At 41.0% G+C, this 13,360-nt stretch overlaps 1 protein-coding gene across 1 annotated transcript in view; it reads left to right on the top strand.

Annotated features, from left to right (window-relative positions):
- The window catches only part of LOC140785099 (ABC transporter G family member 3), a 34,465-nt gene extending 25,670 nt beyond the window's left edge, over window positions 1–8,795 (top strand). Inside the window, exons 9-12 of the mRNA XM_073132831.1 lie at window positions 63–149; window positions 7,709–7,981; window positions 8,128–8,235; window positions 8,318–8,795. Coding sequence (XP_072988932.1) covers window positions 63–149; window positions 7,709–7,981; window positions 8,128–8,235; window positions 8,318–8,575 — 726 coding nt within the window. The 3' untranslated portion in view covers window positions 8,576–8,795. The remainder of the gene's footprint in view (window positions 1–62; window positions 150–7,708; window positions 7,982–8,127; window positions 8,236–8,317) is intronic.
- Window positions 8,796–13,360: the final 4,565 nt, after the last annotated feature.

Here is a 13,360-nt window from a genome sequence, read left to right on the forward strand (position 1 = left end):
GTAGGTTATCAGAGTGCTGACATATGGACATGATCTTTTGCTTATTATACCTTCTTTTGCAGGTCAGAGTTGCTGCAATATTTGTCTTCGTATCATTTGTCTTACTTCTGAGTGTTTCCGGAGTACCTGCTCATATAGATGAAATCAAGGTAACTAGTCACTTCCTACTATGCAATTGGTCTAAGACTACGATGAAAATGCCATGTTAGGGAACTAATCTGCTCTTATAATGTTATGACCATAAAGATAATAATGCTTCTGATGTGGTATAATTCCAAGTTCATTGTCAGTGATTCCTATAGTTCAGTCACAAACTAATCGATAAGTTTAGTTTAAGTTGATAAAGAATGATAGTTTGCTATTCTATAATCTAAAACTTCTCAGTTCTGAGCTTGAGATATTTTAATAAGCCCAAGAAATAGATTTAAATTAAGTGAGTTAAATGGGTGGACATTTTATATACTAAATGATAGATAAATCTGGCTTTGGTATCATGCTAACTCTCTTGCTACATATAATTTATATTGGAAATTGTAGATGTATTATTTGCTTATAGTTCTTTCTCCTGTTCTATTTATGATTCATCCACTAGGATATTTCATATTTCAAACAAATGTCGTGTGATCAAGTCACCAATTCTGTTTGCAGGTATTGAGGTATAACTTTGGTTTGTAGCTAATTGAATCTGATGATAAGGTGCTTATATTACCTACTAATGGTACTAGAAACAATGAAAAACTACATTCTAGTCTGGAGGTTGTAATCACTAGTCTGTTTCTTTGATGACAATTAAGAGGCTCTTCGGACTTCTTAAATAGGAAAAGAAAAGAAACATGTCCAATTTAGTGGTTTGAAGTAAGTTTCAGTTTGACACAGAAGAGTTCTGGTTAAAACCTACTAAAACACAAAGACCAAAACTCATTGTTCAAGGTCAATAGTCCAAAACAGAAAGATTGCTGGTTCTGACCTTGGCTTGAAGTGCTATAGGACAAAAAACATATCCTTTTCGGCCCAAATACTTCATTTTGTACATCTGTGATACGATCAACCCTTTAGGCGAAGGCTCGATCTATTTTGATTTTCAGATCTAGATAGGATCTGACACGGAACTTTGGAAATAGATCCCGAAAGATGTCGCCGTCGGATCGACGTGAGATTTTGATATGTTGTAGCTCCAGAGAGAGCTTTCCAACAAATCAAGTTTTAGGTGAATCGGATGTGGGAATCTCGAGATATCGTTCGATTAGTGGACGAACGTCGGGTAGTCTGTCTTAGGATCCGTGGATGGAGGCACGAGATCCTAGATGATGGTGGATGGTGGTGGATCGGCGTTAATGGGGTGGCATCGGTAAGTAAGTGGTGGTGGAAAGGTTATGGGTGATGGAAGGATTAGGGTAAGTGATGGATAGATTGGAAGAAGGAAGAGGAGAGGGCTGCCCCTAAGTGACTAGGGTGATTGGCCGATCGAGGGAGGTTAGAAGCGGCGTCGTCGGGGAATGAGAGAACGGGAGAGAAGAAGACGAATGAGGCAGGGCAAAAATTCAATTCATCAATAATAATTCCATGGTTGCCATCCACACCTTTGGAGGCTAATCAAACAATTCAAAAATGACAATTATTAATTCTAAACAATACATTTTTGCCAACCGCGTTCGAACACACATATTTCGCACTTCTCTGGATTTGCGAACGCAATGGAGGCGTTCACAATCGCGTTCGAACGCACATTTCGCTCTCTGGATGTGCGAACTTGATGCAGGCGTTCACAAGCGCGTTCGAATGTACTCTACCCGTATTCGATGCGTTCGAACGCGACATACAGAAAACTTATTTTTTTAGAATTAAACACTAAAATTAGAAATAAAGACATCCCTAAAGTGTATCAATACTCGAGACAACATCGGTGAAGTCTGAATCGTATCAATCCACCACGCTTTTGCAACCTTGTCCTTAAGGTTTGAAATTGAGGAAGCAATCCATGATATCTGACACTAGCTCCCAGGTAGACTCGTCAGTGGGCTTGCCTAGTCACTCGATTAGCACTTCGGTTTTCAATTTGGATTCATGGTGTCTTCTCTTGCGGCCTAAGACTCGGACCGGTTCAGTTGGGCCATCTTCCTCCATTGGTTCGGGCAAGGCCGAACCCATCACATGGTTAGGCCCGATTTGGGCCTTCAATGCCGGTACATAGAAAACCGGATGGATCCTGGTTCCTTCAGGTAGGTCCAACCGGGAAGCTACTGGACCGATTCTTTGTAGCACTCGGTACGGACCATAGTACTTGTGACTCAACTTTTGGTTCAAAATTAGCCTCAATGTGGATTGCCGGTACGGTTGAGCTCGAACGAACACCAATTGATCCACCTCAAACTCTCGCTCATGTCGGCTTTTGTCATGAGTTTGTTTTATGCGGTTTTGGGCTATTGCTAGGTGAATCTTGAGCCGTCTCAAGGTCTTATCTCGATCAGCAAGTTCTAAGTCGAGCTCGGTCCTATCCGCCGTCGCGAGTCTATCGTAGGCACACAAGACCGGGGGAGTGCTCCTATAAACACCGCCTCAAAGGGGGTCATGCCGATGCTAGAGTGATGAGTGGTATTGTATGACCACTCAGCCCATGGAAGGAATTTGACCTAATCCTTTGGTCGGTCCGCCACAAAGCATCGCAAGTATTGCTCTAGTCCGCGATTCACCACCTCTGTTTGGCCATCTGTCTCGGGTGATAAGCTAAATTAAGGTTGACTTGAGTCCCTTGCAATCTGAAGAACTCGGACCAAAACCCGGTCTGACACGATCGTCCTAGGCATCCCATGCAAGCGCGCCACTTCCCGAACAAAAATTTCAGTAATTTTTTTCGTTGAAAACGGGTGAGCATATTTGCTCAGCCTATCCACCACAACGAACACCACCGATTGTCCTCGAACCTCCGGCAGCCCCTCGATGAAGTCCATGGAGATGTCCTCCCAAATATGCTCCGGAATAGGTAGTGGTTGCAACAGCTCGCTGGGTTTGAGCGTCTCCGATTTGACTCGCTGGCAGATTTGGCATTCACGCATATACTTCTTCATGTCTGTCTTCATCGATGTCCATGTATAGTTTTGGGCTAGCCGCTTGTAGGTACGTAATATCTCTTCATGACCTGCTATAGGAGTATTATGGAAGTGTGCTATCAATAGTCCCCGTAGTTCTTCGCTCTCGGGTACCTTGATTCGCTCGCGTTTGAGTATTAACCCGTCGCGCTCCTCGTGCTCGGGGTGGCTTGCTGGGTTCTCTCTCAGCTCCTCCATGAATCGGACCAGATCATTATCCTCAGTGCTAGCTCTCCGCAGATCTGAGAAGAAAGGAAAGGTGGGTGCTGAGAAAGAAGCGAGCTCCTTTGCATCCCTAATGTTTGGAAGTTCAAACAGCGGTTGACTTCCATCCAGTAGCATTCTCTGATCATTCCTCCAACATGTCAATGTGAGGCTTGTAAAATCAAATGTCACGGGCCCCAAGCTTTGAAGCTATTGAGTCCCTAAAACAATGTCGGCACCTCGCAAGGCCAACAGATAAAGATCCAATGTGAAAATTTGGTCTTGCATCTTCAACTCCACACCTTCACAAATGAAATCTGCTCACAATATGGTGCCGTCTCCAATCGTCACGTCGAACCCTTTCGTGGGTTTCGACTCAAGCCCAATCTTCCTAAGAAGCCTCTTGTCAATGAAGTTGTGAGTGGACTCGGTGTCGATCAAGATTCTCACTATAATTGTCTTGATTATACCGTTCACCCGCAAAGTCCTTGGTGCGGCTGTCCCTAAATATGCGTGGAGAGAGATTTCAGCCATCATGTCCTCCATGGGTTGCTCCTCAGCTACTCCTCCTTGATGTCCATCTACACCTTCATCTTCAACTGCAAACTCACCTTCCACATCCTCTAATCCATCTATTAGCATCACCGATCCCATCAGTTTAGTGCAGCGATGTCCGGGTACAAACTTTTCATCACAACGAAAGCATAGGCCTTTGGCTCTTCATTCCTCCACTTGAGCAGGTGCGTACTTCACATCTTGGGATGGCTTCAGGGGTGCTCGAGGAGGCACCATTGCAGCAGCGGTTCTTGATACTCCGGTAATATTTTCTACCACTATGGTTGGTTGAGCTTGATTGCGGCTTCCTTGGCTCGTCTAGTTCTGCTTTAGATGTAACTTTATGGCTCGGTGTTTGTCTTCCATGAGCACCGCATCTTCGAAGGTCTCCTTTAAGATTCTAGGCCTTAAAGCCCGTACGTCGGCTTGTATGTCTCCCCGCAGCCCAGAGATAAAGGTGCTGCGAAGTTGCTGATCCGTCCATGAGGATTGATATCGGCTACTTATCCTCTCAAACACTTCTTGGTATGCCCCAACCATGGTCTTCTGCACCGTCTTTGAGAAGAGAGCATCGAAGTCTTTATACCCCGACGCTCCAAATCGCCGCGTGATATCGGCGCAAAAGTCAGCTCAAGTTTCGATAGCCTCATTAGCATTGGTTGCTTGAAACCAATGAAGCGCCGCATCTCCAAAATGGAAGCTCGCAAGCATCACCTTATATTCTTCTGCCATACCCTGGTATGCGAAGAGTTGCTCCGCCCTATACAACCAATCGATCGGATCGCCACCCTTGAACGGAATTCGAGACACACGATTTGCCCACGGATGTCGTTGTCTCGATTCGGATCATGTCCAAGTCCTTGTCTAACCGGAGGAGGATGCACCATGAATGGTTGATGGTCCTTCCTTCGATTTTGATTAACTCGTCGTGGTTCCGATTCCTATTGCCCCGTTCACGGATCTAGATCTCCAAGGTGATCTCCATAGTGGTTCGCTCGTCGGATGGGCTCACCTGCAACTAGGCCTGGTGGAACCATTCTTGCTTGTCTCTGCCCATAGGGTGGTGGCAGTAGCGGCTTTTGTGGTTGCAAATTCTGAACCGGTGGCGATGGGTTCATGGGGTCAGACTCGCGTCGTGGGGTCGATGGTGCATTCCCGTTTGCCATGGCTTCCCTTGTCGCTCGTAATTCCCGCATCATCTCCATCATCATCTGGTTATTGATGGTTATTTGTTTCGAAAGAGACCCCAACACGGCTTGAACACTAGGTTCTTCCGTATTTCGATTTGATCGGGCGGTTTCGCAGGTGGAAGTCCCCGTAACCGTTTCCCCCTTCTCTATTAGGAGAATCTCTTCTTTATCATCTCGCCATGCAGCCATGGCTCTGGTTGTCGTCATAGGAAGCACGTGTCCGAGGAACGGTGGCTTTGATACCAGCTTGATACGATCAACCTTTAGGCGAAGGCTCAATCTATTTCGATTTTCAGATCTGGGCAGGATCTAATACGGAACTTTAGAAATTGATTCCGAAAGATGTCGCCATCGGATTGACGTGAGATTTTGATAGGTTGAGCGTTCCAACAAATTAAGTTTCAGGCGAATCGGATGTCGGGTCTCGAGATATCGTCCGATTAGTGGACAGACGTCGGATAATCTGTCTTAGAATCCGTGGATGGAGGTACGAGATCCTAGATGATGGTGGATGGTGGTAGATCGGCGTTAATGGGGTGGGACCGGTGAGTAAGTTGTGGTGGAAGGGTGATAGGTGATGGAAAGATTAGGGCAAGTGATGGATAGATTGAAAGAAGGGGGAGGAGAGGGTCGCCCCTAAGTGACTAGAGTGATTGGCCGGTCGAGGGAGGTGCGAACATGATGCAGACGTTCACAAGCGCGTTCGAACGCACTCCTCCCGCATTCGAACGCGACATACAAAAAACTATTTTTTTAAGAATTAAACACTAAAATCAGAAACAAAGATATCGCTAAAGTGTATCCATGTTCGAGACGACATCGGTGAAGTCCGAATCGTATCAATCTGTCAATTCTTATTGTTTTCCTTTTCCTTTTCTGTTTAATACTTTAACTAGTAGTAGCAATTAGGAGATTATCAGAAAGCAAAATCAGCGCAATAATTCATCATAGGCATGCTTTAGTTTCACCTTGTGCCCATTGCAGTTTAAACTAAGTACACCAATTCAATGGAATGCTTAGTAGAATAGACTAAACGAAAAGATTTTCTATGCTATAGCTGAAGTTCAAGTAGTAGTAGTTTTGAAGAGGAATCAGTTGAAATTTTCTTCTAGGACTGAAGTTCAGTTTTGATTTGTTTTAATCAGAAATCTGATGTGTAAACTTAAAAGAAACTATGCTTGGTAACTCACAAACTACTCTAAAAGCTTAAGCTATTAGAAAACAATAGTTTTTATATTTTATATTCTAACACTCTCCTTATTTCTAGGCTGAGACATTTTAATAGGTCCGAAAAGTAAACTTGACTTATATATGTAGAGGTTTTATATTTTAAATGACAAAATGACAGATGTGTCTGATAAGATTCGAATTCAAGACATCTACTTTAATATCATGATAACTCACTAGCTACTTTAAAATTTTTAGTTATTAGAGAATAGTAGTTTTTATATTTTATATTCTAACAATTTTGAAGAAGGTAGGATTCAAATTTGCATCATAGGAATCTAGGATTTGAATGAATGTGAACATAAAACATAATTTTGATTGTCGGTAACTCTGGGAATATGATATTAGGGACCCAGTGAGGCAGTGACATAGTTGCAGAGTAGAAGACAAGAAATTAAGTTTTGAGTAAATAATCAATTCATGAAAACAATACCAAAAAGAGACGGCTGGGCTCATTCCAGTCCATATAGGGATAAAGGTTTGTAGGGAGAGTAATACAAAATTCTTTTTATTTCATTTCATCTCAGTTAAAGTTCTTGTGTCATACAAAAATTGTCCTTCCATTGGTCTTTCATGACATACCTGTACATACCTATTATGAAATACTAGACGGGGTCTTGTTGTGCCTATAGCACAGCATTTGTCGCGACACTTGCCAACCATGTTGCAAGAGTATAGGCTCCACTGTCGGCCCCATGCATTAGAGAAATAGAGGAGAAAGAGAGAGGGAAGCTATTTACAGTATCACCATCACCATTTGCTATTGTCATCGCCCTGCGATCTCTCATCCACCCTTGCCCTAGGTGATTAGAGAAGCTGATGGGATTGGAGAAAATGGAAATGGGTCGAGAAAGTGGAAAAGAATCCTTCTAATTCTGACCTGTTTGCCATCATCTTCTTCTTCATTGTCACCTAGGCATGTGAGCAATGGATAGGAATGCCATGGTAAGGCCAATGATGATGGTGACAACTAAGTCTTTGCAGCAATGCTCTCCGCCATGGAGAGGACTGCGATGATGCTCTCCACATGAGAGGAGGGGTACGTGCAGCACTGTCCTGCTGCATGCCGGCACTGCACCGGCGCTGCAATCCTCAGGGTTTTCAGTGGAGTGGACAAGTGGTCCAAGCAGTGATAGACCCAACAACAATTGTCTTCTCCTCTTTCAGTGTGGTAATGCAATTTTTCGTAAGTAACTGCGAAGGATTAAATAAACTGAAGACCTTTTGCACTAAATCTAGAGGTTGACAGTGTGATTTTGTAATATCATTAAATTTATAATCATCTCTCCGATTATCCCATCTTTCCAAGTAGCATGGTACCTATAAACCCAACGAACTTTATGCTACTACCTTCCCAAAATGTGAAGCATTCAATAATTTACTGCAAGATATTGCCTGATTCTGTTGAATATTCTACTGAATAACACATTGGCCTTTTTTTTGCAGATATATACCCATGAAGAATCAAACCAACACTCAGGGGCAGCAGTTTTCCTACTAGGGCAACTCTTATCCAGCATCCCGTTCCTATTCCTCATTTCCATCTCATCGACTCTGGTCTTCTATTTCCTAGTTGGGCTCAGGGACGAGTTCAGCTTGTTGATGTACTTTGTTCTGAATATCTTTATGTGCCTATTAGCAAACGAAGCACTTATGATGATCGTTGCTTACATCTGGCTTGAAACTTTTAAGTGCACTGTGACATTGATCTTTTTACAGGTAAGTGCCACATAATTTATTGGATGTTCTTGCCATGATAGTATGATGTCAGTTTGGTAGCTGGAGACTACTTGGAATAAAAACAACCACCTCATATTAGCACATAGGAATGTTAGACTGAGTGAATCCTCATGCTTTGTTCCCAGGTTATGATGATGCTTGTGGCGGGATATTTCAGGATTAGAGTTGGCTTGCCAGAACCAGTGTGGAAATACCCATTGTCCTATTTTGCATTCCACACTTATTCTATTCAGGCAAGTTTACTCCATTGCTTCCATCAGTGCAGCTTGTGATATCCAGTCGCCAATTTGAAGGATATGTTTGCTAATTTTGCAGGGCCTGTTGGAAAATGAATATATTGGTACTTCCTTTGCAGTTGGACAGGTTAGGGCCATATCCGGCGTCCAGGCTGTTCGTGGTTCCTACCAAATTTCTTCTTCGACAAATTCTAAGTGGGCCAATCTACTGGTATTGTTCCTAATGGCAGTTGGATATCGTATCCTCTTGTTTGTGTTACTTCGGTTTAGCATAAGAAAGCGCATCACTCAGTGTAATTTCTGCTGGTATACAATGTACAATAGAACTGCAAAATAAACCCATCTTTAGATACCATTTCTGCAGTCCACAAATTTTTTTTTTATTCTTTTGATATTTTTCAGAGTTGTAAATCTTTCCTTGTAAGGGATCATTTCAATTTGATACACAAAATCCATGCTTGTATTCTGAAGACAGTGCAACTGTCAGATATCACATTGTTATAGATTAGGTTGTTCAGCTTCTGCTTTGATCTATGTTGAAATAATCTATTTGGTTACCCTTTTCTTCTTTAGTGGTGGTCTCTTTCTAAACCATAGCGAGATTTCCACGGTGCAAGCTTTGGGATCTCTCTTCTTAGTCCAATGACTGCGATCGGTTCTTCTTCTTGCAAAATTTCCTATTGAGTCATCTACCTCCAAGTCACTTGTGTAATTAGACTTTTGCTAGAACCGTACTAGGTGTTTCAAACTCTACTTGTACACCTTAACTTGTGTTAATTTTCAGAGAGCTATGCTTATGATTCAAATTCAAAGTAATCATATTTCACACCTTTTCAAATAAGGTCACTAAAGCCCATGTCCCTTTATATAAAGCTTCGGGATAGAGGAATCAATCTTGATGATACATTTAGTTAGGATATTTTCTTATTGCATTTGGTGTTTATTTTTATTAAAATAAAATTTCTATAGGTCGCGTTCGAACACAGGAGGGGTCGCGTTCGAACGCCCTTGCGAACGCCTGCATCAGGTTCGCAAATACAGAAAACGAATATGGTGCGTTCAAACGCGGTTGGGCGAGTTCGAACGCCTACATCGCGTTCGCACATACAGAGAATGTGTTTTGGTGCGTTTGAACGTGATCGACGGGAATCCTCTAGAATTAGGGTTTCATATTGTTTTAAGACTTGTTGGTTAGTCTCTATATATATGTGGATGATAGCCAAATTTATTATGCTATTGAATTATTGATTTCTTGCCTCCTATTTTCTCTTTAGACTTCTCCCTCCTTCTTCTTCACTATCCTTCCACTTCTATCGCTAGCAAGGTTTCTCCTAACTTCTAATATCTCTCGACTGTTGAGCCACCCCTATTCTTTGAGATCTCGACCACTTCGTTCCTTTCGTCTACATCCTTTAACCATATCCACAATCCATCTTCATCTCCATACCCATCTATAACTCTAACATCTACTCTACTCGTCACCACCACCATCACCCACGCTATTCTGTGTTTTCGTCCCTATTACTATTCGAATATGTGAAGGGTGTAAATATGAAACTTGTAGATCAGAAAGTTACAGATCTTCGTAATTTTTTGACTATCGGAGAATATTTGACGAATATTTTCCTATGGTTGCCCAAACTGATTCTTATAATACATCCAGATCTTGAAAGAATCGTTACGTAGCTTATCTTCCGTTCGAAAACATAACATATGAGATTGAGAAGTTCAATGGGAAGAACAACTTCTCACTTTGGTAGAGAAGGATGAAGGATCTGATCTAATGGTCCAACAATAAATCCATAAGGCAGTGAACAGAAAAGATAAAAAATCTTATACATATATTTGTATCGGTCTCAATCTCACAAATGATGTCATTCACAACGTCATGAATCCTGGATGAAACTTGAAAGCTTGTATTTGAGTAAGAACATTACAAATATGTACGCCAAGAAACAACTCTGTGGTATGCAGATGAAGGATAACTCAAATCTGTTGCAGCACGATAACTCAAATCTGTTGCAGCATGTAAACGCTCATAGCATGCTTATCTCACAAGTATTAAGCCTTGGTGGTAATTTAGAGGAGGAAGATAAAGCAATACTATTGTTAGCATCGCTTCCATCATCTTATGACCATTAGGTAGCAACTATTTTACGAACTAGATCTAAACATAAGAAAATTATGATATTTATAAAAGGAAGCCTTGGAAGTTAGGTATCTAATGGTTTTAGTTTTATATGATTCTGAGGTTGGAGTGAAAAGATAAAATTAAAAAAATAGAGGAAGGTTACCATTGGACAGATTGGTAAGCTTTAAGGCAAGTCTAGTTATGTTATGTAAACACTTAAGGTATGTATAGTTAAGTCATATAAGCTATTAAGATAAGTCCAATTAAGTCATATAAGCCTCTAAGACAAGTTCTAGTTCGAGTTGTATAAGCATTTATGGCTAATTCGAGTATAACTCATTGTACCTAACTTCTATATATAGGGGCTAGGTACAATGAGTTAATCCAAGCATTTAGAAATTATTTTAGTCTTGAATTTATCTTAAAAATAAGAATAAGATAATCTAGGAGTAGAAGTAAATTAATTGTAGCCGTTTATTTTCCTAGAAGTAGATCTATTAGAATCCTAATTCTACCTCCAAATCATAGCCACCATCACCTCTACGAGCCATCCTATGTTACAGTCGTCCATCACCATCCTTGGCCATCTGCCACCCTCCAATGATCGCCCAACATCGGATAATTATTAATATATCCAATTATGACCTTCCTCCATTTTTTAATTTTATCATTTCAGTTCAACCTCAAACCAACATCTCTAGATTTGTTACTTCTGAGGATTCCTCCTATAAAAATATTATAATTTAATTACGTCTAAATCTTTTCATATTTGGTTCGTAACAAACTCTAATGTATGGGAATGATACATTGAAACTTGAAGAAGTTACTAATGCACTTATCTCTCATGAAAAAATGAAGAAAGAGGCTAGCATCTTCCAAGCAAATAGACTTGTTGCAAAGGCAGAATCAAGAGGAAGGCGAAAACCAAATAGAAAGAGAACTCAGTCCAGGCCACAAGCTAGGAAGGATGTAGAGTGTCACTTTTGTCATAAGATGGGTTACTATAGAAATCAGTGTGAGGAGTTCAAAAAGCTTCTCACGTAGAAGAACGAGGGGAAGAAATCCCAAGATTCGGCTAGTATTGCTGAAGGAAAGTCAGATGAGAGTGATGTAGATGCAGACTTGCTTACAGTCAATTCTAGCAGAAACTTCTTAGCAGAATCATAGATCTTAAATTCCGACTCTTCTTATCACGTGTGTCCAAATAAGGAGTTGTTTGACTCCTGTAGATCCCATGATGGAGGTACAACTCTAATGGAGAATGATGCAATTTTCAAGGCCATTGGAACTAGGACTATCAAAATCGTTTGATGGGGTTGAAGGGGTGTTCTTACTGAAGTTAGACACATCCCTAATCTTAGAAAAAATTTAATATCACTTGACACCCTAAATATTTGAGGCTTTGACTATATAGTAAAGGATGGAGTGATGAAGATAATCAACGGGGTATGGTGGTGATGAAAGGGCAAAAATTTAGAAACCTGTACAAGTTGATTGGGAACATGATCGTAGGTGGAGTAGCTGTCTCCACACCTACAAAGTCAAGCATAGATGACACCAAGCTCTGGCATATGCGACTCAGCCACATTGGTGAGTATGGTATATATGTTTGGACTTTATATGAAGAACTTGCTTAAGGGTGTCAAGTCTTGCAAGATAAGCTTCTGCAAATTTTGCATGTATAGTGAGTTGCATAGAGTTCATTTTCCAAACAAGGTCTTATACTACCACCGGTGTTATTAATTATATCCACTCAAATGTTTGGGGGCCAATGATGGTAGCATCTCATAGTGGCGCCAACTACTTCGTGACTTTCATTGATGACTTCTCTAAAAAGGTATTGGTTTTCTTCAAGAAGCACAAATAAGAAGTTTTTAGTATCTTTAGGAAATGGAAGGCATAGGTTGAAAAACTAGACGGGGAAGAAGATCAGGTACCTAAGGACAGATAGTAGTACTGAATATAAGCAGAAGAAGTTCATAGATTGCAGAAGGTAGTATTTGTCATTTCACGATGAAGGGCATTTCGCAACAGAACAGAGTTGCGGAAATAATGAACCAAAGCTCATTAGAAAGAGCAAGATGCATGTGGCTCCATGCAAATTTACGAAAGACATTTTGGACGAAGGCTATTCACATAGCCAGCTTCATTATATATCAATCTCCATCATCAGCTATTGATTTTAAATTCCAGAGGAGGTTTGGTCAAGTAAAACTATAGAGTTATCAAATCTTAAAAAAATTTGGTTGTCCTACTTATGTTCATATTCAGAGTGGAAAACTTTCCAAATTGGATACAAAGTAAGGTGGTCAGTAGAGATGTCACCTTTGATGAAGCCTACATGTTGAATCAGAATAATTCAGATGCACAAAAGAAAGCTCAAAACTGTCAATCAAGGTGGAGCTTGATGATGAGAGGTCACCTAGTGAAGAGGTGATATTTTAGCACATCCACAGCAGCAAGAAGACCAACAAATAGTTGCTAGAGGTAGAGAAAACGAAGTCATAAGGCACCAGTTCGGTTTGGCTTTGAAGATATGGTGAATTTTGCTTTAGTAACCGACAGTGGAGATCCAATATCTTATAGAGATGCCATAGCCAGTGCTGAAAAGAAAAAATGGCTAGTGGCAATGATAGAGGAAGTTGAGTCTCCAAGAAGAACAACACCTAGGATTGGTGAAATTGCCCAAGGGCAAGAAGACAATTGGATGTAAGTGGGTTTATCAAAAAAAGAGGCATTGTTTGAAAAAGGGGAGAAGTGCAAAGGGCGATTAATGGAAAAGGGTTATTCACAGAAAGAGGGTATCGACTACAATAAAATTTTATCACCAATTGTGAAACACACCTCTATTCCGATAATCCTTGCCATGGTGACAATGCAGAATAAGGAGTTGGAACAACTAGATGTGAAGACGACATTCCTTCACAATGATTTGGAAGAGCAAATCTATATGGACCAATGAGAAGGATTCAAGGAACTAGGAAAGGACTA

Source organism: Typha latifolia, chromosome 3 (assembly GCF_019914945.1).
Source record: "Typha latifolia isolate L0001 chromosome 3, TyphaL0001v2, whole genome shotgun sequence".
Lineage (NCBI taxonomy): Eukaryota > Viridiplantae > Streptophyta > Magnoliopsida > Poales > Typhaceae > Typha > Typha latifolia.